A 26,660-nucleotide genomic window follows, 5' to 3' on the forward strand; every position below is an offset into this window, starting at 1 on the left:
TTATATTTAAGGAAGATAGCTTTAGAGAGACATAGCCGATTATTGAATTTGTCCTAAGTATTATGTCCATAGTGATCATGGCCAAATTTTGTGATGATTGGACAAAGGTTTCTACATGAATTGATCAGACAAGACCAATGTTAGGTAATTTCTATAATTTCAGGCCGAAAACTCTCCATTGACTCATGCAATATGCCTGGTTTTAAAACTTTTCAGAGATTTTATGCCTGTACTCTGGCCAAATTTGGTGATGATTGGACAACAGCTTCTAAATTTATTGATCTGACAACATACTGGACATCGCCAACCCACACATCACATACGCTGCAGGGGAAACTATAATATGTTTGAACAGGCGTATAATCTATTATTCTGCATTGCAGTTTTTAACCCAAAAATAGACAATAACATAACAATTTAGCAAAATTATCAGAAAGCAACTATATTGTGCATGGTGTATACAGACAATAAAGTCCTGCACATGCACATTGCATATTTGTGCAGGCTAGTAAACATTTTCAATATTATCTGCGCGTCTTGTAGAGATAATTTAAATTTTGTCACAAAAATAAGATTTGACCGAGTGATCTAATCTTTTAACCAATGTGACCCAGTTTTAAAGTTGTTCATCAAGGGGAAACATTCAGATAAAATTGGATCAAAGTTGGACCAAATAGAAGATTTCACCTAGTGACCTAGTTTTTGATCCTATGTGACCCACTTTAACAAGCAGTCGAGGTTTAATCAAGGGGAAAATTCTGACCAACCTTAACATAATCTGACCAATCCTTACCTAGTCAACACCAATACAATATCCCACTTCTAAAACCTCGGTTTGGAAGGGGATAATTAATTAAAACTTTCTGGGTTTTTTTTTTTTCAGTATTAAATTTGATATGGATAAAATGGAAATCAACAAAGAAGTATAATATTTATTTGCAATTTTGAAGAAAAAAGCAAAAAGGTCACCAAAGAAAAATCCTTGAGATAAAAGTGAAACAGAATATCTGTATGCAATCTGAACATTTGAATTTCTGATGGCGTTCATACTGCGACATAAACAAATAATGAAAATATACACAAAAGTGTGGTATTAGCATGGCAATACATTGTAATACATGTACTTGAAAATCACAGTTTTATATGGACACCATATCTGTCACACAAAAGCAGATATCGAATGGATTTTATCAATTCAGATGTATGGATTTTTAAGGCTTGACCACGACGTAAAACCTCAAATCTGTCAGCAATTTGTGTTTCGAAATAAAGTACTAATAAAATTTTTTAACTAATTTTGTTCATATTATTCTTATCATATGACAAGCACGTAAACATTTTAGATATGACACATAAACATTTTAGATTTGACATGTCAACTCCATGCAATATCATGTGGATAAACTTCAGTTGTGCAACAACTCACATAATTATAAAGGTGGCTATAGGTTTCAGTAACCAAAAATATTTACAAACAAGCACTAAAACTCTAACAAGGTAAAAATGTCCATAATAATATAATAATGAAAACATGTAAATAAATGTATATTTCAACAAAGGAGATTAGATAACATATTATATACTTTTGCCTGTAACAAATACCTTTACTTAAAATACATAATTTACATTTGAAATACACAATCTGAATGCAAAATCAAATATATGTCACATGGATGTATTCATGATCAGTCATCGGAATATGTTCGTTGAGTGAACATTCAGGCAAATACTGAAGAATCAAGACAGATGTTTTGATATTTGACAGTGTCCTATTGAATCCATAAAATGTATAAATATAATAAAACAAAGATATGACATATTCACCTTTGTATTGTTTTGTTACCGTATATAGTACGGTTACACATCCTGCAGTAGCCACTGCCACTATTTCCAAAACCCTGAACAATATGTATTATCACTTCCTAACTTCTCTTAACTAAATCGGTAAAAAATGAGCTGCCCAACAGGGTGCCACTGCTCGTCTGTTTTCTAAATTTAAGACTACTAAAAAACGAAATGCACAGAGGAGCCACATTATTAAAGCAGTATTGTATGATTGCTTTTTCAAATAAATATTTATGAGCAAATATATGATTTTAATCAAAATCAAGAGCTTTATTGGACATGTTTTTTTGAATAATTATTTGATTTATCTATTCAATGAAATTGGTAACATAATTTTTATCTGAAAATCTTGCTCTTACGATTAATTGTCATGCACTCATTGAAGAGATGGCCGCAGAGATAGGACCTCCTACACAACATGTGTGCATGGCCCCAGGGGTCCTCAATGTGTGCATGGCCGCAGAGATAGGACCTCCTACACAACATGTGTGCATGGCCCCAGAGATAGGACCTCCTACACAACATGTGTGCATGGCCCCAGAGATAGGACCTCCTACACAACATGTGTGCATGGCCCCAGAGATAGGACCTCCTACACAACATGTGTGCATGGCCCCAGAGATAGGACCCCCTAAACAACATGTGTGCATGGCCCCAGAGATAGGACCCTAAACAACATGTGTGCATGGCCCCAGAGATAGGACCCTCTAAACAACATGTGTGCATGGCCCCAGAGATAGGACCCTCTACACAATATGTGTGCATGGCCCCAGATATAGGACCTCCTACACAACATGTGTGTATGGCCGCAGAGATAGGACCCCCTACACAACATGTGTGCATGGCCGCAGAGATAGGACCTACCTACACAACATGTGTGCATGGCCCCAGAGATAGGACCCCCTAAACAACATGTGTGCATGGCCCCAGAGATAGGACCCCCTAAACAACATTTGTGCATGGCCCCAGAGATAGGACCTACTACACAACATGTGTGTATGGCCCCAGAGATAGGACCTACTACACAACATGTGTGCATGGCCCCAGAGATAGGACCTACTAAACGGCATATGTGCACAACCCCCGAATGTTCACCTACAACACAACCCATGTGCGTAGTCCAAAACGCCATAGAGATATGACCTGCTACAGTACACATATGCATGGTCATTGCAACCATGTGTTCATGTTTCAAGTGAAAAACAGTTTCAGATATATTGCCAAGACAGTTCAAGTCTTTGCAAGATGCCAATAATAACACACACTAAAATGACATCACCAAGGGTATGACAATGACTAGCTTTTCTTTAACAGACAGGCTTAAATGTGTCTCTACACTGCATCAATTTGCTTTTTAGGGATGGGTTACTTTTTCAACATACATACACACCAAACTTAACAAAATCACATGGATTTAACGTCATATATTTGTACATTGCCCATGTAATTTCAATGGAAAAAAATGGCGTTCATTTTGCATGAACAGTTCCACGTTAGGACATCATTCTTCATTTTATTGCAGCACTCTGATAAGTCAGCTTGAAGTCATTTGACCAGAGATAAACAGCGTTTCAATATTCGCAATACCTTTTCATAGGCGTTTAACATTTATTTCACCACTTAAATTTACCTGAAATAAATGTCATATTATAAAACAAAACAAGCGCTTCATGGATTTGCAAAATCGGAATATGCAGTCTAACTGCATGGACCATGAAAAATATTAAACAATACTTAAATCTTTTCTTTTCGTTATTATAAAAAAGGCACTTTCTGTTAAAATGTATACACATGTACATATAATAAGAAATTTGCTGAATGTGTTCAACGTCAATGCAAATTTGTTCCAATCTAGCAGAAATGCAGTATTAGATGTGTGTACATTTACACACCATACTGGGATTTGTTCACATGTTCTGAAAATGCAATATACAATGAAAATAAATAATATGAGTGTTATGAAAAAATATTTCAACAAAATATTTACAACTTTGCTTAGTAAGAAAAAGAAAACTGAACACAGATAATGCAAGACTTTGATCTCATATTCAATAGCTACATGTAACAAAAATAAAGGACAACTTTAGTGCAATCTATTAAAAGCCTGCTTTATATATCTATTCTTATTTTGAAAGAAAAATCTTGACAGCAAAGAAATTTATTTGAGGAATCCAGACATCTTTTACATTGTCTTTACAATTTAAGCTGCCAACCAAAACAAAATATATGCCTTCCAAGTATAACCACTTCAGCTTAAAAAGCTGCCCTATTATAGTTTGTAATCAACAGTTTAACAACAAAGTGTAGAAGCACACAATTTCATTGCTGTGGTGATATCTACTACTACAAGACCACTGACTGTACGCCAGGTTGTTTTTCAACTTTCACCAAGACCTCTGTGTCCGGCAGAATGGCCTTCAATTTTTTTAAGAGATCTTCTTTGCTCAAATACTGCAACTTGGTGACGTCCTTGCTCTCGTCGTTCACATTGGGGACGTGTACAGGGATCAAAACCTGCTGGATAGTCTCTTCGTCTTCCAAGATGATGGAGGGTGGCGCTGACTGCTCGACCACCCATGTAAATGTCTTCAGAGAGCCCAGTTTCTCTGCCGCAGCTAAGGTGTTGGTGTTCACCTCAGCAGCCTGCAAGAAAATAAAATGAAAAGTTCTTAGTTATGTTATATAAATGAGGCCTTGTACAGTTTAAAAAAGTTAAGATCATTTTTCCATCAGCTTGAAAAAGTTTTATACATGTCTACTTGCTGTAGGTCCTGTCTAAACTGCCATTTCACTTGAGACCTAAATAAACTGCCGTTACATTAATGGGACAATCAGTACGCAGCTAAACTCTCATTGCACTGACATTACAATTGGAACAATCAGGACCAAGCTAAATTCCACTTACATTCACCTGATAATCAGATCCTAGCTAGACTCCCATTTCACTGATGGAACAATCAGATGTGATCCCCTATGGTTGTCTCATAAGAGCTGGTTATAACATGTGCTCTGCTTGTCCCCTCAATGTGGTGAACATTTATGAAGTTATTTCAAAATCCTTCAATCGGTTCAAGAGATATTGAGCGGACAAGAGATAAACTCATATTATAGTCATAAAACCTTTGACCTCTAAGTGTGACCATGACCTTGAACAGAGCTGTTTGTTACATGTGCTCTGCACATCGCCTTAATATGGCCAGCATTTGTGGCGAGTTATTTCAAAACCCTTCAAGGGGTCCATGAAAACTGTAGGGGACACAAAATATAGTCATATGACCTTTGACCTTTAGCTGTGACCTTGAACAGAGCTGGTTGTAACAAATGCTCTGTCCATCATCTCAATGTGGTTAACATTTTTTTGGAGTTATTACATGATCCTGCCCGCAGTTCACAAGATAAGGAGCGGACATCATATGTAGTCATATCACCTTTGACCTTTAAGTGTGACCTTGACCTTGAACCGAGCTGGTTGTAACATGCGCTCTGCACATTGTCTCAATAATGTGAACATTTGTAGTTACATTGACAAGACAATAAGGACTTACCATAGCTTAACACCCATAACATTGACAGGAAAATCAGGACCTTGCTGAACTCGGGCCATATCTAAATGCAGCACAGCCTATATGACTACAGGTCTTCCACAAAAATCATTTCCAGGTACTTGGGCAAGGAGAGGTTTTTGAGTCGACAGGGACAAGCAGGGCCCTTTCCATTTATTTTTTGTAATACCAGTAACTTATCATTAATTTCATTAAATTTCCTTAACCTTGTCAAAATGGGAATAAGAGTCAAATTGAAGTGAGGAGCAACAAATACCTACCATAGCAAGAAATGAGCAATGACTCGCAAAGTTTGAGCTATCAGGGAGAATGTAGAGGTGCTTGAGACTAGTGAGATCACTGACGTGGTTCCCAAACGTGTAGGCCAGTGTGTAGTTAATCAACTCTAGCCACTCCAACCTGAAAATGGATGAGAGGAATCAGCAAGGAATAAATATGAGTAGTGTTGAATAGTTTTGCTAGTTTTAACATTTATAACAAAGTTCAAGATTTCCTCTACAGTTTTAAAGCTTTCACATTGTTGTTTTCCAAAAAATAAATAGATCTTACACAGTCTTAATGATTACAGACAGATGCCGTATGGACACAGGAATGATTAAAAGTTGAAATGTGGAATTAAAAAGTAATATGTGACAGAATTATCAGGTTCACGACAGCCTATGCTTACCAACATTCATATGAAGTTTCATGCTACATGTGTCAGAGGACTTTTCAGATTATTTTCAACAAGGGCTGTATGGTAGGACTGAGTAACATGAGACAGAAATGATAGGTGTACAACATCTCATGCTTGCTAACATTCCTATGAAGTTTCATGTGTGTAGGTGCAATACTTTTGGAGCTACACACAACACTAAAATTTTCAGGGATGAGTCATGATAGGTCATACCCAACACAAATATATCCATGCAATAAATTTATCTGGGTATAATCAATATAAGTGAACATTTACACAGTTCAAGAGTCTTTTCTAATTGTATTTCATCCAGACTAGAATTTTTCCTCCTGATGTATATCCTGCATGACTGCTTGATATTACCTGTTCATGTGTGAGAGAGCCATGCCAAGGCCCAGATCAGGGATTGCTCCCCCGTGTTCTAATCTCAATCTGTGCAGACCTGTCAACTTCTGAAGGTGCCCATACGTCTATAATGTAAAAAGGAAGAAATTTTAAATATTTATCCACTTTTCCTGATTGATTTCCAATGTTTAATATATATTTATGATAAAGTTATGCAATTCAATATGCCAGATGTAACACACAAATGTATAGTTCCTAGATAATCATAACATCAAAACTTGAGTGAACTTCAATACAACCTAATTGATGTTACACGCCCCATTTTCTCAAAAGTTGTCAAGCATAAAAAAGGTCAGGCCCCACTATCACAAAAATACTCAAATCTAATCTCAATATTAATCTAAACTCATTTTACACATAAAAACATAGTATGATTAAAAAAATCTTGCATGTTTTTATATTTTTTAAAAACGTATTTTTACAAGGAATGTGTAGATAAAAAGATTTTGTTAATATTTCAAAGAAAAAAAATCTTGAGCAAAATTTTCTTGAGCAAAAAAAATACTTGATTATTTTTTAAAGAACAAAGAATAGTGCTCAAATACATTTTGGCTGTATAATATCTATAAGTGTTTTCTTGATATTGGGGTCTAATTATATATTTCTTTAAGCCAAAATTATTAAAAAATCTTGATTTTAGTTAATAAATGTTAGTTAATCATGATTATCATAAAGATAATTTTTATTTCAAGTCCAAAATCTCTTAAAGAATGTAAATATAAACAAAGTATACCAGAATACAAATAGTGAGCTCAGCTTATTCCTGTAAAAAGGAACTAAAGATGTTTCAAGAAATAGGGTCTATACTTTCATCATCGTTGCTATTCGATATTGACTGTTTTGCTTTGCCACATCAAATAACTTAGAGAAGGGAAAGCACTCTAACAATTCTTACCTCTTGTGTCCAATCTTTGCAGTCGCCTAGTGCGAGGTCGGTGAGCTCGGACAGCAGAGAGATGAAAGAGAACTCTGATCCTTTCACATTCTTCAGTGATGTTAGGTGCTGTCAAAATGGTAACATTAATTGTAGCTGGATGAAATTATATAATAATTGCCTAATGTAAACATGCTTACAGGCTACTTCCTAGTTAAAATCTGCTCCCAATGTTTTTTACTATTACTGGAGTCCAAAACAAGTTTTTGATGACATCAATGAATTTGAATTTCCAAATTAAAATATTAATAGGATTACTGACACTTTCTTCTATAAAAGTAATTAACTAACAATTAACCTAAATTAACTGAATTTCTTGAAAAACATTTCTAACAACATTTTGTTGGTAAAATGGGGCCATAGTCTTTTAATCTAGTGACACAATTTTAAGATCTTATGTTTTACAACTACTGCAGTGTAGCAATTCTGATATAAGAAAAATATTTGGGTAGTTTCACGACCAACAGACGAATACAGGGGCAGCAACTCACCAAGACAGTGAGTTTCCTGAGTATGCCGAGATCAGAGAGTCCGCCACTGAAGCTGAAGGAAGGCAGAATGATCCCTCCTTTCCCCCGCACGCGTAGCTCCTCCAGCCCCATCATGCTCGAGAACTTGGACACATCCAGCTTTGTGGGAACATACCTGTAGGTGAAGATCACAATAACAGTAATTTAACCTTTTCCTTCATAGATAAACCTTCATCCCAAGCCTCATAGATACAATAAGTTAAAATAAAGGGATTAAATAGGGGTGGCTGATGTGGCCATTTCAGTGTTAATAGTGTAGAAATTAGTTACCGGTACAAGTTATTAAGGGACTTGTTCAGTGATAATATTTATGCATCGTTTTTGCTATTTATATTGTAAAAATTGAGGGTTTTTTCCTTACTTTCAAAAATAAAGATTAAACAGAAACTGCCAGACATTAATTTAAAAGAATTCATTATATCCAAAATAAAGTTATTTAATTTTCAATATCATTTCCAAAGCTTTTGGCAAAATAGGGCAAATCTTTTGATAATTATTGGCAAATCTTTTAATAATTATTAACAAATGAGTTAATTTGAATTTTGTAGATGTTTTAACATTGAAACAAGCATGTTTTTCACATCTGTCTGACCGTATAAAAACATGAATGAGTCCCTTTATGGTCTTCCTTCTAAGGAGTTAAACCTCTTAAAGAAACTAGTGTTCTTCCTTTGCATTCACTTTCAAAGTCACTGTAATACCTTTAAACGTAATGTATCTATGATTTAAATGAACCAATAATATCAAATGAATTAGATAAAAACATCAACAAAACCTTAGAAAAGATGCTGGTTTGTTTCCCAGTTGATCAAGGGGGATAATTCATGGATTATCATTTGACTTGTGGCCAATGCTTTGAATAATGCAGATGAAGACACTGAGGCCATGACGATGCTTAACAATACTGTAATTTCTTAATTGCTTAAGCCTCCAACACACATACATTGAAGCCTGGTCGTTGGCCTCTACGACCTCATCTGCAGTTAGGGCCTGGAGACGACCGAGACGGGAGCACATGGACTGAAGGAGGGCTGAGGGAATGAGCCCAAATGTGACCCGCCGCAGCTCATCCAGCCCCTGTAGACCCGACAACAGCTGTTGCCAGGTACGGTTTGCATCCTCATGGTGTACAATGCCCTTCAGGCTCTGAAACAGGAGGTATTGGATGGAGGTAAATCTTCTACTGAAATGCTCAACTTGAAATATTGCCCTATTCAAATAACAAGAAACGCCATAAGGCGACAAAACCAGGTTTCCAATGATTGGCAGTAAAATATGAAAAAGTACAAGACGTGTTACTATTTTACAAACATTTACAAGGTTAAGTTGTAATAAATGAACTGTAACTAAAGATATTCAGATTCAACTGTTTTATTAATTTTTAGTAACAATGACCTTGACCTTGACCTTAGGGGCCCCAAACGCAATCCCATAAACTCTTCCTATACACCAAGTTAAGTCAAAATATGTAAACCAAAACTTAAGATATTCAATTTTCAACCTTTTTTCTATTTTTAGTAACATTTACCTTGACCTTGATCTTAGGGACCCAATTGCAATCCCATGAAATATCTCCATAAACTCTTCCTATATACCAAGTTTGGTCACTTTGTTAACTCAAACTTAAGATATCCAGTTTCAACTGTTTTTTTTATATTTAGTAACAGTGACCTTGACCCTAGGGGCCCAAACACAATCCCATGAAATGTCTCCATAAACTCTTCCTTTATGAGTAGTCTCAATATGCTCTTCCTATATACCAAGTTTGCTCATAATATGTCAACCAAAACAAAAGATATTCAGTTTCAACTGTTTTCTATTTTAAGTAACAGTGGTCTGGACTTTGACCCATCGGGAATCAAAAAAATTCCCATGAAAGATCTCAATAAACTCTTGCTACATACCAAGTTTGGTCACAATATGTCAACCAAAATGAAAGATATTCAGTTTCAACCATTATGCTATCCTTCATACGTCATTCTTGAAAATCAAAACATATCGACACGGAAACACTGATTACCATGGTAGCCCATTACAAGGGTTCTGCAGTACTTACAATGGATCGGACATGCCTACTGCTGATGAACTGGAGAGCCGCCTGCCAGTCTGCCACCATACAGTCCTTGAAATCTACATGGGACCACTGCAAAAAATGACCACACTTGTAAACTTACAGTGTACCAACTGTCAATTCTGAATGTGGTCACGATAGAATAAGTCAATTGAGTAAATATCTTGAATTAAAAGAAAATAGTTGTCTGGTTAGCACAGTGGTTAGAGCACTTTGGTTCTCAACAAAGCCACCAGGGTTTGATTCACGGCTTGGAAACATGTGAGTTTGTTCGGTGGTCACCAAGCCAGAAACATGTGAGTTTGTTTGGTGAGCTCCAAGCCAGACAAGTGGGTTTCCACCGGGTTCTCCAGTTACCTCCACAACACAAGACCGCACTCTCGCACAAAATCGTGCCAGCAAGAGTGACTTAGCATAAATTCATATAACTTTATTCACAATTGTTGTAAAATAAATAAAGTTTATCGCAAACTAATCAGAAGAAAACAGAGACTACTTGGGTGATAACAAAACAAAAATCTTAGCCCTGAATACATGTACGACAGATTCAGGCCTAAAGCAGGGCTTACTGGCACCGACCCTGCTAAAATTGATAAAAATGTATAACAAACATAAATTGAAGAGTGATAAACCTTTAGCTACTTACTAAAAATTGCATTTCTGGAAAATATTAATTACTGATAACAAGATTGTAAACATGTATTTAATAGCTGAAAACGGGAGGATTAAAGATTCTCTTACATTTCAAAGACCCAAAGCACAAATATTTGAATATCAATATAAGGTTGTGCTTACTAGAGAAGGCAGCATTGAGATCTTTCTCCATGTTCGGCACACTTTGCCCACTCTGAAAAGTATCAAACACTTTTTCACTCTCTTTCTGAAACACTTTAATACATATATCTTTTTTTTTAAACTTTATTAATGTTTGACAAGATTTTTCATAATAATCTCACCTTTCTATCGCATTTTAACGAACATTTATCATTTGATCTGGTTCTTCTCAATGTACATTCTGATTAGTTGACTTTCAATAGCTCCGCCTACTGGCGATGTTCTGGATGATACACGGCCCAATTATCGGATAAGGAGATTACCAATTATGAATGACTAATTGCAATGTTTTGACTGATGGGGACAATGACCAAATACTCTCTAATTGATAGATTTTACAATGTGCTAAATATTGTTGGCAAAGTCAATGTCGCTTTGATGATACAAAAGGGCGAAGTCTGGGATTTTTAGGCGGCCACTTCACCCAAGTGGCTCCTTCGGGAGAGCCCTGCACTTTCTCAAACACTTCCTCAAACTATCTCTTTCCCCAACAAAAACAGAAACTTACTTTAAGAGATCAATTAGGCTGAGCTGTTTGAAGATGTGCTCCATGGCGTTAAATCCTCCGTACAGGGATTGCAGCAGACAACACTTCTTGTACAACTTCAACTCCCTAATGTCTTTTTTCTTGGAAGAGCTTACAGCCCGAGATTCTGGTTTATCTGAGGAGGTTTGAGCACTGTCTTCCCCAGACTTCACTTCATTAGAGACACTAACGTTCAAGTCTGTTTCATCCACAGTGGGGAATGTGTTAGGAGGCAAGAACACTTTCAATCCTTCACTAGACTGAAAAAACCCTGAGGGAGGCACTGTTATTTTAACGTTGTTGATTTTTAATGCCAAAGCCTTGTTCAGTGTTAATCTCTTCGAAACTGCTTGAGGTAAAGTCAACAGTTGGCCATTCATTGGAGCACTGACTTGTTTTGCATTGATAACTACAGGCCCAGAGTTGGATGCATCTGGGGTCAATTGAGGCGACACTAGTTGAGGAGACACCAGTTGTGGGGACAACACCACCCCATGGTTGGTCATCATCATTGTCCTGGGAGGAGGTGGGACAGTTACAACCTGGGGTAACCGTGGCAACACCATTCTAGGTGCCACTGCTCTCATGGTCTGGTTCATTGGCATAATATTCAACATATTTGGAGTAGTGTTCACAACTGACCGACCAGCTTGAATGGCCTGATTCATTATTTGTACGCCTAATGGAGGAAACACTGTTGTGACTTTAGGCATTTGAATCCTTTCATTTTGTATAGAAAATGGTATGTTTTGAGGTGTTTTTTGTGGGAGGGCATCCAAACGTTTAGTGTTTAATGCCGCTTTGAGGGATGACAATGCCTTATTGCTTGCCTGACAGGATTTGTTGGTATTGTCTGTTGAGTCATCAGGGGGCTCCTGCTTTATGATTGGTTGGATTTCTGACAGTTTATTTTGCATATTGGACCCAGCAGAGCTAGATGTCACAATTTTAGTAGTAGACATAATTGGTCGGGTAGCAGTGGCCGGTGATGAAGGTCTCGTTGAAGCATTGATTATCTTCGTAAACACTGGCAGTGCTGGATTCACATTGCCAATAGTACCATTGGCATTAATTACAAAAGGTGATCCATTGCTAGCCATGGACACCAACTTCGTCACTTGAAAGCCTGGACTTTTACTTCCAGAAGGGCCCGGGCTGTGACCGACTGTGGCCACACGACGTACAGAGATGATTTTGGAGTTAGAGTAGGGCGACATCTGGTGGGGATTGGAGACCTTCAACATCACTGTCTTTCCCTGCTGGGAGCTAACAGAGGAGGGGCCCATGAGGCCAGGGGGTTCATCCTTACACCTCTGTAATACAGAATGAAAATATTTAACAGATTTAAAATATTTAACAGATTTAAAAAAAATAATAATAATGATTGACTGTATAAAGCTGATTTGATCACTCTTTAGGATTAACATTTAGTCCATTTCTAAAATAAGATTACAATAATAAATTGATGATGTTAATTTTTTCAAAATTTATTAAACAAATTCTGTACCCACCAGGCAGATAAAGTCACTGCTCTCCCCAAAGTAATTGACACACTCGTTATGGAAGAGGCACATGCATACGTTACAGTGAAGCATAGGTGGGATACCCTCCATCCCCGGACAACCCATGGAACACAGGTTTTCCACTCCAGTGTAAGGAATAGGCCTACAGTAAGGAAAATATGGCATTTTATAACACCTACTCTTCTTAGGTTGAAATTCAAGAACAATAGTGGCCAGAATGTTTTTATTTGCCATCAACTTCATACATATTTTTAACCAATATCTTTGCCACTTTTCCTGTAAAATGACATGGTACACCATACTTCAAAGGAATCAACACCTAATATATAAATCACTTACACTTTCTTGAAGTGCTTTTGTGTTGTGCTTTTCCTGGCTGTGGATTTGAACTTCTTCTGCGATGGCGACACAATTACTGCCTCCTTTGATGGGTAGACCATCTCTGTTGTCTCTATCCCCTCCATCTCCTCAGTCTCATTCTTCTCCTCATCAGCTATCCCACTCATGATCTGCGACACAAAATCCACCGAGTCTCGCTCTATCACAATCTCTGGGGTGTCATACTGGCCATCATTATCATCATGGATAAGCTCTTCGTAGTGTTTCGGTGGTGCCCTACTGGGTCTTTTTACCAGTTTGAAGCTTGGGGAGGATTTGTTTGAAGACTTGGAACTTGTGGGATTGATTCGACCAGCAGTCCTGTTGGCGTTTCTCACGGTTTCCCCCTCCCCCACTCCAATGGCCCGCCTCATGAACGTGAAGTTGTCCACTGTCAGTGGCGTGTCATGGGAACTCACTGGAACAAAACACAGCAATAGTTGAAAAATATAGGTTTTAGAATAATTACATCTATTATGTATTTCAGGTTTGGATAGAAGTATGACTTATGGGCATTTGCAAATCCAGTGTGCAAGAAGTATTAATTCAGCATCTCTTCCTCTCAGATCCATTAAGTCAAAACCAAATGAAACAAAGTCTAACTAAGTAATTAAAGGCTACTTACACCAATCAGCAACTTGCACCATAGAACGCTGAAAAACAAACAACATTCAATCATTCAATAATAATTTTTTCTTAACCTTTTTTTATCATCAATTTGAGAATTAAAGTTCCCACTTGGGATCTTGAATTCATTGGATTACCCAAACCACAAAAAAAACACGAAAAATAATATTCATTGAATGTTTATCATTTCACAGTATGTTAAAAGCATTTATCGGGAAATTCGCATAGCTGGATTATCTTGATAAATCTAAAATTGGGATAACTTTTTACAGATTGTGACATTGAAGCTGAAGGATCTGTCATTTTCTTATGATAATTTTCAAATTCAGCCATGCATAACAGTTATAGCAAAACTGACAAATATCATAGTGACCTTGGCCCCCTGAGCGCCATGTTGTCAGGAATATTTGGACAATTGAATGAAATATGCATGGACTGAAATGACAGCTGATTTGTGATTGACATTTGATGCCTTTTAGGCAGCCTGATGATCATTCAAATTGTGAGGATAGTAGGTACAGTTTTTAATCATCTTCAGATGATGACGGATATTTGCAGATAAACATGTATCCTCTTAGCAGCAGGGAATAAGTAAATACATGTATGACGTAAATTTTAATGGCCAATATGAGCTGTGACCTTGACATATGACTCTTTGAACTCAAAACTCATAAGGGTCATCTACCGGTCGGCCCAGCCCTAAACGTTAAGTATAAGGGCTATTTAGTTATCATATGGACAAACTTTTTACCTTCAAGGTCACTGACATTGACCCCTTAAATCAGTAGGGTCATCTCCTGGTCAGGCTCAACCACCAAGTCAAATTTGAGCAGCATTGGTGCAAGCATTGACAAGTTATCACTAGAACAACCTTTTCGTATTCAAGGTCACTGTGACCTTGACGTTTGAACCAATGATCTCTAAAATCAATATGGGTTGTTTACCAGTCAGGCCCAACCTTCATGTCAGTTTGATGACCATATCTCCAGGAATTAACCAGTTTGTATTCAAGGTCACTGTGACCTTGACCTTTGTCCCGATGATCTGTTATATCAATAGGGGCCATCTATTGATCAAACCCAACCTCCAAGTCAAGTTTAAGGGACATGGGTGCTGGCATTGCTGAGTTATCACTCGAACAACCTTTAAGCATTTAAGGTCACTGTGACCTTGACCTTTGAACCCTAAAATCAATAGCAGTCATCTACTGGTCAGGACCCAAGCTCCAAGTCAAGTTTGAGGGTCATGGGTGCAGGCATTGTTGAGTTATCACATTGACAATTTTTGACATCCTTTTCATGTTTAAGGTTGCTGTGATCTTGACCTTTCACCCGATTGACCCCTAAAATCAAGTCGTCTACTGGTTAGGCCATGTAAAGCTGGATGACCATCGGTCCAGGATTGTTGAGTAATCACTCTGATAAGCTTTGGTCTACCGACGGACCAACCGACCTCCTGACATGTGCAAAGCATAATAATACTTTTCTACTTTACAAGTCCCTTATCCAGTGGTCTACATTAACCTCAGCCCAAAAGCCCTGCTGAGGTAAAATGCTTTCTAGGCTTGTTCACATTCTGGAAATTATAAAGCAAGCTTGTTGATTTATTTTTTGGCAAAGTACTATTCATTAGTGTTAGAATTCAGGCTTGTTCATGCAAAAGTGTTATTTTGATGACTGCAACCTACTTACACAACTAACCCAGTAATAAATATGTGATCATCAATGCTGTGAGACAATGGTTACTACTGTAATGATGAGATGGAAGTGGGAATGTTAGTATCTAAGAAGTGTTAGGTATCCAGTGTACAAATGAGCTTGCCATTTCACAGTAGCCATTGGTTATAATGTTTGTGATGCCTGCTGGCCTCAATAATTTTGATATCGATAATAGCTTTTGATCGTTTATTGCATTCTGATTACATATATATGTAAGATAAACTTTTACTTATTGAGTAATTACAATATGAATTTGGTTATTAATTCCAACTGAATTTGGCAGTGAAATCTACCAACACCATAAAAGCTTGTTTCTATCTTCAAATGATACAAAATAATATGGGTTCACCAGGCGTCCAAAAATCATGTGAGTTTATATGGGATACCTTTATATGAGTAAACAGTGTCCAAAAACAGTAGTAAAGCAGCTGGTTAGAAGCAAATGCAGGAATGAATGCAAATGGCAGATGAATGACATGGAAACACACATGTTGGCCTAGTCAGGGTTTGAATTTAACTTTGAGGAGCACTTGCAAAATTTTGCGAGTGCTTTTTGAGGCAACTCGCAAAATAAAAAATCAACTTGCAATTTTATTATTTGCTTTATTTCCATATAATATTTTCTAATTTAAGTAGATATAAGACATACTAGAAATATTAAAAAGTATCAATCATGAGTGTTTGACATTGTTTACTTTGAGGGGGTGGGGGGTATATTTACCCTCGCCATCAGGTAATACCCATTAAGCGAGCACGCTACAGATTTCATTATTTCTATAAGTATTAAAAACAATAACAATATAAATAAAAATTAAAATTTAAAATAAATAAAAGCAACGGTAAATTTAGTGTGGATGCTTTGGACTATAAAATATATGGAAGACTATTCACTTTGACAGTTGGGCGGATATATTCAAAGGTTGATAGGGTTTACATATAGTGCGCGAAAGTGCTTAATTTAGCCAATGATTGAGCTAGGTGATTATGTCATCTGTATTCACTTTTGTATGCACACGCCTCGAAGCATCCCGGAAAGATTCGAGATAAAACTCGGCCTTTTCCGTATTTGTTCTATTTTCTGAAAACTCACTAGAGCGTGTCTCCGTACTGTCTTCTTTATACTGGTAGTGTAAACATGCCACTTATTGGCTGTTTACACTTGACTGCGTAGCGGAGTTAAGTTCATGTAAATTCTACTTTCCTTTTAAAATTTTGTGGTCTAGAGAAAGCCACTCGCAGAAATTTGTGAGCTTGAATAAAAGTCACTCTCAAATTTGCAATTGTCGCTCGCATTTTGCAAATATGCGAGTCTAAATTCGAACCCTGCTAGTGAATTGCTTACAATTTTATTCCCGGTTGGAGGAAAATAATAGGTATCAGCCATTGTTTTTGGAGACTGTTCATTGATTGATCCTCTCATGACAATCTCCCGTCGCCAGCCTACAACGATTAGTAGAGTGACAATTAACAACATCAAATCATAGAAATTCTGGGAGATACCAAGTTATATGGAAATCTTACAAGTTTACTGCCAACAGGTGGGAAATAGTAGACGTCGGCAGCCTGGGACCTGGATACGGTCGTGGCCCGGAACACCACCTCTCTCTTCCAACCTGTAATCACACTGCCTCTTCAACACAACAAGCACTTTTGACACATAAAAGCTAAACATACCAGCAAATGAATAAAACAATAAAACTGAGTTATTTTCCCATAAACTTGGAAAGTGTATAAGTCAATGATATATAATAATCTCAAAATGTTTTGATAAACCACCATAAAAAAAATATATATATATATTTTGTTTATATTTCTTAAACTGTTGCAGATTGTCACCTTCAAGCAGGCCCCAGTGTTTTTATCTGTGTATACCGTGTTTAAATGGCTCCCTGAATTTCTCCATTTCGGCATCAGATAACGTCTTCGGAATAGGCTGAAACTTCTTCCTTGTGGCAGACCCAAACTCTGAAAACGTTAATCTTCAGGTCAATGATATAAGCCCTAGCTACCCTTGTGATAATTTAATATTTTATATGATACATCTAACTATTACAAAATGCAGAAACACTCAGTTATTTCATCAAAAATAAATAAATAACGAAGATTATTTTGCTAAAGGTTAACTGCAAGTCTTTCATGGCTATTAACAGCAAAAATGTAAAAAACATACCATAAAAATACACAAATATTAAGGAAAGTAAATTTAAAAACACTGCTTCATTGTGACTGGGCCCCCACTCAACTGCCCCATCCACACAGCTAAGAGCTTACTCTTGCTGTCCTCTGCTGCCAACATCTCGTCTATAATGCTGTCATCTCCAACAACAAAATCCCTGCTCTGGACTGCACTGCGACGTCGCTTCTCATCAGGTGTGCTAGTCTCATTTTGGTCTGAAAATTACAACAAAACTGTTAGATAAACTAGTGTACACTGACAATGCCAGTCTGGTGATAAAATAAGATTCAACAGTCTGATGTTAACATGATTTATTGTTGAAATAAATATTTACATTTACCTAGTCCTTTATATAAATGAAACTTGACATTTATCTTAAATAACACGCAAGGAGTTATGATGCCATTGTTTGTTTCAATATTGCACTTGGATTGGATAAGTGCAACATCATTTTACTAATGATGTAAGGTGTTACAAAAAACAGCTATTCCATGGGTGAAAATTTGAATTTTTCAAAATACTGAAAATAGGGTGTTTACATAGGGAAATGCCATTTTTACAACATTATTTAGGATAAATATTTTCCAAAATACTGAATTCAGTATCAGTACTGAAAACTTTCACCCATGCTATTCTTTTATACAAACGTATGTTGTCAGTTACATTTCTTTCTTTCAGAATAAAGAATAAATACTCATTTGCAGAAGATACTGCTATCGTAATGAATAATGATTTAAAATGGAAATATATTAAAGTAGTGATCACATTTTTTCTTGTGTTCATGTTGTATGAATCCTATAGGGCAATTCGAGGGATGAATGCAAAAAGGTTCCAAGTGACATTAAATATAGAAAAAGATAGAACCTTTTCTTCGAATTGAGCAACTGATCAAGAAGTGCTAGTGCTCTTCATGGAATTTGCTCACTTGCCCTACTGCGATCATACAGCATAAACGCAAGAGACAATTTTATCAAACCTTAATTTCATTCAATACAAAAGTAAACTGAAATTGACTGCATTTCACCATCCATATATCATTTAAACCCCAGGGGGGCTGTTTAAATGAACATCTTATCAAAAATTGTAAGTATCTTAAATTAATTGTTTTGTTGGTTTGCTAAATATTTCAGTCAATAATGTACACAAAGGAAATGTCAATTAATTCATCTTATTAATTTTTAGGAACTATTTCAATACCAACTTTTGGTTGTATCTCATGCAAGCCCTCCCTAACCTCACCTGTCCCTGGCTCTGTATTCACTGGGTCTCCATCCTGGCCCATTTTATTCTCACCCCCCTCCCCTTCTCCTGTTGATGTGCGGGATCTTAACCTCTTGGATATGAACGGGTTGGGTTTTGACCACATGTCCGATTTCCTCTTTCTCTTATTTTTCGCCTTTTTCTTATGAATTGACATGATTACATGCCCATCCTTCTCTCCAGTACTGACAGAAAGGGATTTATCATCTACATTATCTGTGCTAACAGAGGCCTCATCTGACATTTCCTCATATGTTTCATCTAGGGTAGATTCCATAGTGTCATCAGCTCCTCTCTTTTCTTCATCTGTATCTTCTGATACAATGCTTTTGTCAGGATTAACATGATCATGATTTGCCATGTAACCATCATGTTTTTTATGCTGATCATCATTATTCTTGCTCTCAATATTATTCTTTCTATCATCTTTAACATGGTCCACAGATATCCCATTAGCACTGTCAGAGTTTTCACTAAGGTTTTCTACATTGTTGTTACAGCCACTCTTTATTTCCCCATGTTCATCAACGATAGAAGGCCTTTTTGATTTATCCTGCTCATTCAATGAGCCAGCAACAGTGTTCTCTTTCAGTGATATGTCAACACCATTTTTTAAACCTAATTGTTTCTGTCCATCTGAACTATCACATGTCTTTGAAGCATCATTTACACCTTTACAACTATTTAAATCATTCAACTGATCATGAACCTTTTTAAGCATGTCACCACTGTCACATGCTTGCTCAGAGTCTACAATCCCATCAACTTCATCCTTTCCACCTCCATTTAGCCTTTCTGTATTATTGTCAACTTCCATTTCACTTTCAAGGTCAGATCTGTGACCAGCTACTTCATGATTTTCTGAATTATTTTCTATTGCAGAATACTTTTCAATAGGATCAGTCTGACAATTAAGAGCTACAGATGTATTTTTGCTGACTATTACTTTTCTTGATGAATCTTTGAAAGTTTTTAATGGACTGCTTGTGTTGCTTCCTAGCCCTGATTTAGCTTTTTCTTCCTGGTCACTCAAGTTGCTTGAATAGGCATGGCCATCAGCTATTACTTTGTCAACTTAAAATAGCAAAATGCATTATGCCGTTGAATCCATCTGTTGTAGAATCTAAAAAAAAGCAAATGTAACCATTCAAATTGATGAACTTTCATGTTTTGCTTTTCTTTGTGTTTTTAAATAAATACTTTTGTAGACTGGCATTTTCTCATTTACAATTAAAGGGACTGTTCACCAGATTGGCACCAAAAAAAGTTTTTTCTGTAACAAATCTCAAGACAATTATTATTAAAGTTTTACTCTTTGATATGATAATTGTAAAAAAATACCAAAATATAAAAAAAAAATCTAGTTGGAGTACAGTATTATATCCACGGTGCTACGAAGGCTCACTCAAAAGGGTCGGAATATTTAAGCTATATACCTAACTTGGTAATATCATGTGATAATATCGACCAGCCAATCGCGCATAAGAAATGGATTCTACTAGGTAGACATACCTAAAAATCTTTTTTAATGGATAAATACGAAAAAACTGTGAAAAATAAATTAATTGTAAACTATGTGGTACTTCAGTTAGTAAGTATCAATGCATTGAACACATCGATACCAAGTTTATGTCAGTTTTCGACAATTGTTGTTTTTTCTTCGCTATTTCATCATACGGAGAACAGCCCCTTTAAAGCATACTTTTGATAAATTTTAAAGCGCATCATTATCAAAACTCTTGGACAAAGCAACCTGGACATTGCAAGTAAATTTGTTGGAAAAACCTTTTTATAGTTGGGAATGATAATCCAACCAATTGTTACTATAGATTATTTGTGACTGAAAACTGATCAATGAAGTATTTCTTTTGCATTTTTGGACTTGCATATTATTTTTTGGAACAAACACAAATTGTTATAAGGGTGTACAGGACTGCTTATTCAACAGTTTTGGGAATAATCATTTTGACCAAATCAAAGTGATTTCTTATTAAAACAATGTAGATTGTAATGCTTATGGATTATCTGATTTGCTACCTGCATGACAAGAACAAAATTTAAGATAGATTTTAAAGACTTAATACTATAGTTACAAATGTGCACATGTGAACTGTCAATGGGAATATTTGTACCTAGTTTCATGTTAATAATTTGAATGGTTTCAGCCTTCTTTTACCTTACATAATAGGGACCACTTTAACAGCCCCGTCCCCATGGAAAATAAGCTTTGCTTTCCCCTCCAGTATTTTTAATCTAAATTTTTTTTTATTCTTTATAGAATGAGAATCTCACGATATATCAAATGATGTTGCTGAGTGATATATATTTACTGCTTTATTGATATCTTACTCAATTTGACCAAAAAATATTTGAAAAAGTACCGGTACTCTGAGAATGTTTCCCCAAAACTGAAAAAATACACATTTTTTTCCCTTACAAAATGGACCTCCTCATAACTGTAAAAAGGCCCTGAAGATGTTTGATAGAAAATTAAAAGTAAAACATGCACATTATATACAAAAAGATTCTTTTTACTATGATACATATTTTACTCTTTCTAAAAGGCCTCTTCCCCTTTTTCAGAAAAAAAACCTGGACCATTTTGACGTTATTTGCAAAATTTATAAGTGAAGTTTTCAAATAATCGGACACAGGTGAACCTGACAAGGAAATGACACTACTTCCATGACTTAGTGCAATAATCATCTGCAAAAGGTGTATTCCTTTCGAGTGTTCCGAGTGTTCAAGAATGGAGTGGCTAAGAACAATATGCTTTAATGCAGATCAGTTTTCTCAATGAAGCAATTAAGATCAGTGTATGTCAACCCAGAACATCAAAAACAATGGCTTCCTTTGTTACATAGGACATAGAACACTGTTTCAAGTTGTTCCTTTGACGTTAATGTGTTTGGAGTTCTCAGTACATCAAAACCCAGTTATAACCCATGTTCAATTACGTGACAACTCCTGCTGCACCTACAACTTTACAGGGTTCCCACTCTTTTTTCTGGGAGTGCATGAAATTTTAATGGTGCAAGACAATTTTTGGGGATGCAGTGCATGAATGATTGCTATGAAAGAAAATCAAACCCAAATACACTACCAACCAGATGTAGCAAGGTGCATATTTCCGTATTTTATCCGTTTGTGTGTTTGGTATGGTTCTGTATCGTATATTGTCTTGTATTGTTTGTGTATTTGTTGTCCCGTTGTGTAAAGTGTCGTGCTTCGTGGTTATTGTCCTCTTTGCGTTACTGTCAATGTTCGTCGATGTCCGGGTACGTCAGAGCGTAAATACTGGTTATGCGAGTTGATCTATATTTATGAGAGTGATTGATTGGTTCATAATGCCCTTCTCTCCTTCTCCCCCTTCATTGCACATGCCCTTATTAACATATACAAATAAATCATTCTACTCTAAATCGTCAATGACGCAAGTCATCGACTACATCTGTAACATTTGGTTACTTATTAATATATTTCATAGGCATATTCCCTCTTATCTTTGAGCAGTAACATTGAAGCTCTATTCATGTAATTATTATTTAGATGTGCCTGGTTTCTTTGACAACCTTGAAAAATAAATAATTGAACTCCTAAGTTGCGTGGTCGCTTACACCCACCCACTACACAGATGTTATCTTTATAATCTATTTTTTTTTATACTCCGTGATATTAGAATAGCTCATACCCTGTGATATAACACACAGCATTTAATTCTTAATAGGTGGTGTTGCAAAGTGTTAACTGACAGTATTTAAGGTAGCTGATTTAAGGTAGCTGTTTTCAATTTTCTGAAGGCTATTTCTTTTATCTCATCCTAAAAATATATCATTCTAGTCATTTTTTTTACTCTCGTGCTCAAAACTCTTTATCTGAGTTTGATCCCTGCAAATTATGCTTTGCGACTGTGGAAGTTTTCACCTTATTTGCATGTAAACTTGCAATGCCCTTATTGAACTTGTGTGAATGTGAATAACTAATATATCAAATACAATGAAGCGCATAATAATATGATATTTATTATTGGTAATTAAAATAGCTAGTGACGTTGAGGGAATTTTCCACATGAAAACGATAGAAGGCTTTCAACCATGCACTATAAATTTTGGAGGAGTATTTGACTCCAGTCACTTTCAATTGTGATTTTCACAAATCAATTTTGTTTTATTAGTTTTGACAGTATAAGAACGCATAAGCCTATTACTCATAAACCAGTCGCATAATATGTCAAACTACCAAGTGACCTGATATCTGTCGAACTTTAACAAATGAATATTAGATTTATTAATTGCACCACCTGTTTGGCTATCTTCGGCATTGTTGTACTGTCGCAAACAAAGTATTTATTTCTAGATATGGGTTTACATTGCAAAACATGCATTGATTGATTTTAGATTAGAAAATGAGAACAATTCACTTTTAAACATCAAATTTTTGATTTCACTAATGCATTTTCTGTGTGTGTATGTACGCATGATTATTGTGTGAATTTCGCACAAATGTACATGAGTGGGCACATGTTCCGAACAGCACAGAACACTGTTCAAAATCGGTCTGTTGACATTATCGTTAATCAGAGTACTTGACATTATTGTCAATCAGAGTACTTCATACACCGAAAGAAATACGCCCAAAGTCTTAAGTACTTCCTGCAGCGTATTCGACATAAATGAAAGACAGCTAGATGGACAAATTTCCAAATTAAAAAGTACATTGATTCGTTTAACCGTCATCTTTCGACTTATTTAGTCGATGCTTTCTTTTTTTCAGCAATTTAAAAAAAGATGATAGTAGGAAAAAATGTGGACTGAACACTTAATGTTACTATTTTTAGATCAACATTCACGGTTTACGATTCGCTATCGAAAAGCGCCACCTACAGGCGCAATGATAGGAACTCATTGTTTAATGATTTATTTTTGTTAATTTCTACTTAAACAATCAAGTGTTGTCTGACATGCATCTTAAAACTCTGGATAGGGCATCAAATGCATAATTTCTCCTTTATGTTCTTAACATCCTATCTAAAAAAAAAATCCCCACCAGTTTCATTGTTGACCTAAATCATGAGCATCTCATATTCGCACAAGATTGTGTTAAAGGAAACTATTTAAATAGCAACTCTGTGTGACAATCGATAATCTGATAAATAGACTTAACATTGTTAGCGAAAAGTTTTTTAATCACCGTTTTCTTCGAAGTGATGTTTTCGTCGTCCTAACTTCCGGTTCTGCAAATCAACCGGTCTCCGGTCTCAGGGAATACAAGACAATCTCCAACCCCTGAGTTCCATTTTCTCATTTGTTATTAAGTTTTATTTATTTATTTTTTTAAAAAATCGAACATAAAGTCTGGGCTCTTTTTGTGAAAAATGTTGCACCCATCTCTCAACACAATAAAACAACGACCTCCTGTTTGATGCCTAGTCGATTTATTATACTTTAAGTGTTCAAGCGAACTTTGAATGTCCATATGTAATGGAAGAAACAATATGTTCAGAATATAACATTTTGCTCATTTTAGACTTATTTACATGGGGAGATCTCAAAAAATATATAGAAGGTTTATAGTGCATATAATTCAGTTTTCGAGAAACGGGTAAAAAAATAATATTCATGATCTCTTAATTACAGTATATTTTCAAAGTTGGTGACAGTGTCGTCGAGGAAAAAGTGAAGTATGTGCAGTTAATGAAATTTGTAAATAACAAAACGCTTGTAACTTTTAAAGGGAAGGCTGTACACACAGGCAGCAATGCCTTAAAGGCATCGGTGTGCTGCAACAACTTGATTTTGTTTATATATTTTTTACTGCACTTGCCAAATAAATATTTGCTGCAGTTTTGAACATGGTATCCTTTTTAGATGGTTGATCTTGAAGGATATGTCTTGATCAGTGAATGTTCAATTGGACACTATTGCTACAAGAAGACTTACGAACAATGTCAATCGATGGCCATCACATATAAACCCAGGAGAGCATATATATACAACTCTACACAGGCATTGCTCTTTCAGCAATACCTTATAGTTGATTGATTTTTGTTGACCAGTAGTTATTTCTAGCTTATGGCTAGGACCATTTTTTTCTTTTGGTATTTTATAGCTTCTGATTGGGATCCTATTTTATTCATGTTCTTACACCTTTTGCAGATTTAGTATTGATTATACTTTCAATGCCTATAATGTTACAGTATATGTAGCATTCATTGAAGTACTTATTTCAGTAGTATCTTTCGAGAAGGTTTCGTGTTTCATTAAAACATATCTACATGTATACGCCACTTGTAAAATATATCTTCGGTGAAATATAATACGATCTTACATTGAAACGAACAATTCTCATCCATTTCAGTGTTTATCATACCTACATGTACGAGGCTACGTTCAAAGTGTCCCATGCACCCGATCTCGAAGGGTTTAGAGCAATAGTTTCTCTACTCTACTTCCTGAGTCGTTTGCTCGCCGACCAAATTCGTCCTTCACTTACAACCGGTATTAACATGTACATTGCGATGTCTTCTGTGTCCGCGGACCATGAATATCGTTCCTTTTCTTAATTCTGTTATTTCCACCACTGTAGCTGACATCGGAGGAGACTCTGAGAGTCCGTTATTTAGATTCCCAAACGATTCAAGCTCTCTTTAAGTGACGCGGAAAATTTTGCCGAAATGCCTATGATCAAAGGACCGCTGCAAGCCCTGGACCTGATATATTTTTAGCTAACGAATCCGTGCAGTGCTCTAACCCGACTTGAGAATATTGTTCTGAGGTAGCAAAACTTGTTTTCAATCACTGAATCTATGCAAATTGAAGTAAACAAGCTAGGGTATCATGAAATTGTCTAAATGTATTTGTGTACTTTTTGTATCCATTCCCGGCCAGAATGTATGGGACAAAATATTGTTGTTTTATTTTGAGTGCCAAGTTTCATCCTTCTGCAGCTGACAAAATTAGGATTTTGTACATGTAGTCTCTACCATCGTATAAGGGTTTTCGCTGTTTACCCGAACACATGACCCTATTTCTCCAATCTTCTTTTTATTCATGGTCTGCTGATGTCAAATGCTTTGCTGTTGTACACATCTATATCGCTGTAGAATTTGTTTATTCTTGTTTTGAAGTTCGAATGTAAGTTATGATTATCCGCTTCATTTCTGCCCCTAGAAAGAACTGCTGGGGTTTGGTTGGTGTGCCTCCGCAACAGCTACTGCGGGTAAGTGATCGTGCTTACGAGAGAGCTTTTGCGGCTGTATTGGAAGCCTCTTAAAGAGCTATTGCCGATGTGTTAGTTTGCCTCTTGACGACCTTCTGTGGATTGCTGAGGCGCATCTAAAAGAAATGCCGCGGTGCGTGAGCGTGCCTCTGGAAGAGCTGTTTTGCAGGCGGGTAAGTGTTTTTCCAGATGAGCTGTTAAAGCCGGGTAAGCGTGCTTCTGATCGTCCGTCTGTCTGCCTGTTCGTATGTCCGTCACGAACATCGTGTCCGCGCCACATTTTTTGAACTGCTCGAAGAATGATGAAATAACTCCCCGCAAATAATATTAATGTGATCTCTATATCTATAAGCATTTAAACACTGCTTGTCCTAGC

At 36.3% G+C, this 26,660-nt stretch overlaps 1 protein-coding gene across 5 annotated transcripts; it reads right to left on the reverse strand.

Moving 5' to 3' along the window:
* Positions 1 to 920: 920 nt before the first annotated feature.
* Positions 921 to 24,311, reverse strand: LOC128208143 (uncharacterized). Of its 5 annotated transcripts, none has more exons than XR_008256866.1 (18): positions 24,257 to 24,311; positions 19,046 to 20,189; positions 17,902 to 18,021; positions 17,503 to 17,595; positions 16,973 to 17,070; positions 13,911 to 13,938; positions 13,247 to 13,703; positions 12,896 to 13,049; positions 11,367 to 12,697; positions 10,820 to 10,871; positions 10,010 to 10,096; positions 8,897 to 9,099; positions 7,915 to 8,068; positions 7,385 to 7,492; positions 6,448 to 6,554; positions 5,669 to 5,807; positions 2,435 to 4,488; positions 921 to 2,251 (listed from the first exon to the last, which is right to left on the reverse strand). XR_008256866.1 is itself a non-coding variant. In XM_052911529.1 (17 exons), exons 2-17 carry the CDS (start codon positions 19,881 to 19,883, stop codon positions 4,189 to 4,191), a joined length of 4,269 nt encoding a protein of 1,422 aa, XP_052767489.1. In that variant the 5' UTR covers positions 19,884 to 20,189; positions 24,257 to 24,311; the 3' UTR covers positions 921 to 4,188. The 5 variants fall into 5 exon arrangements, 3 of the variants coding, with proteins under 3 accessions (XP_052767489.1, XP_052767492.1, XP_052767490.1); XR_008256865.1 differs by having other exon boundaries at positions 2,318 to 4,488; XM_052911529.1 differs by having other exon boundaries at positions 921 to 4,488.
* Between the last annotated feature and the right edge of the window lie 2,349 nt (positions 24,312 to 26,660).

This window comes from Mya arenaria, chromosome 11 (assembly GCF_026914265.1).
Source record: "Mya arenaria isolate MELC-2E11 chromosome 11, ASM2691426v1".
Lineage (NCBI taxonomy): Eukaryota > Metazoa > Mollusca > Bivalvia > Myida > Myidae > Mya > Mya arenaria.

Coding starts and splice junctions, on each gene's coding strand:
- LOC128208143 (XM_052911529.1), bottom strand. CDS start 19,883: ATGGAAGTTGACAATAATACAGAAAGGCTAAATGGAGGTGGAAAGGAT. Junction 12,698..12,895: donor GCAGTGACTTTATCTGCCTG/GTGGGTACAGAA, acceptor TCTGTATTACAG/AGGTGTAAGGATGAACCCCC. Junction 10,872..11,366: donor AGCCTAATTGATCTCTTAAA/GTAAGTTTCTGT, acceptor GATACTTTTCAG/AGTGGGCAAAGTGTGCCGAA.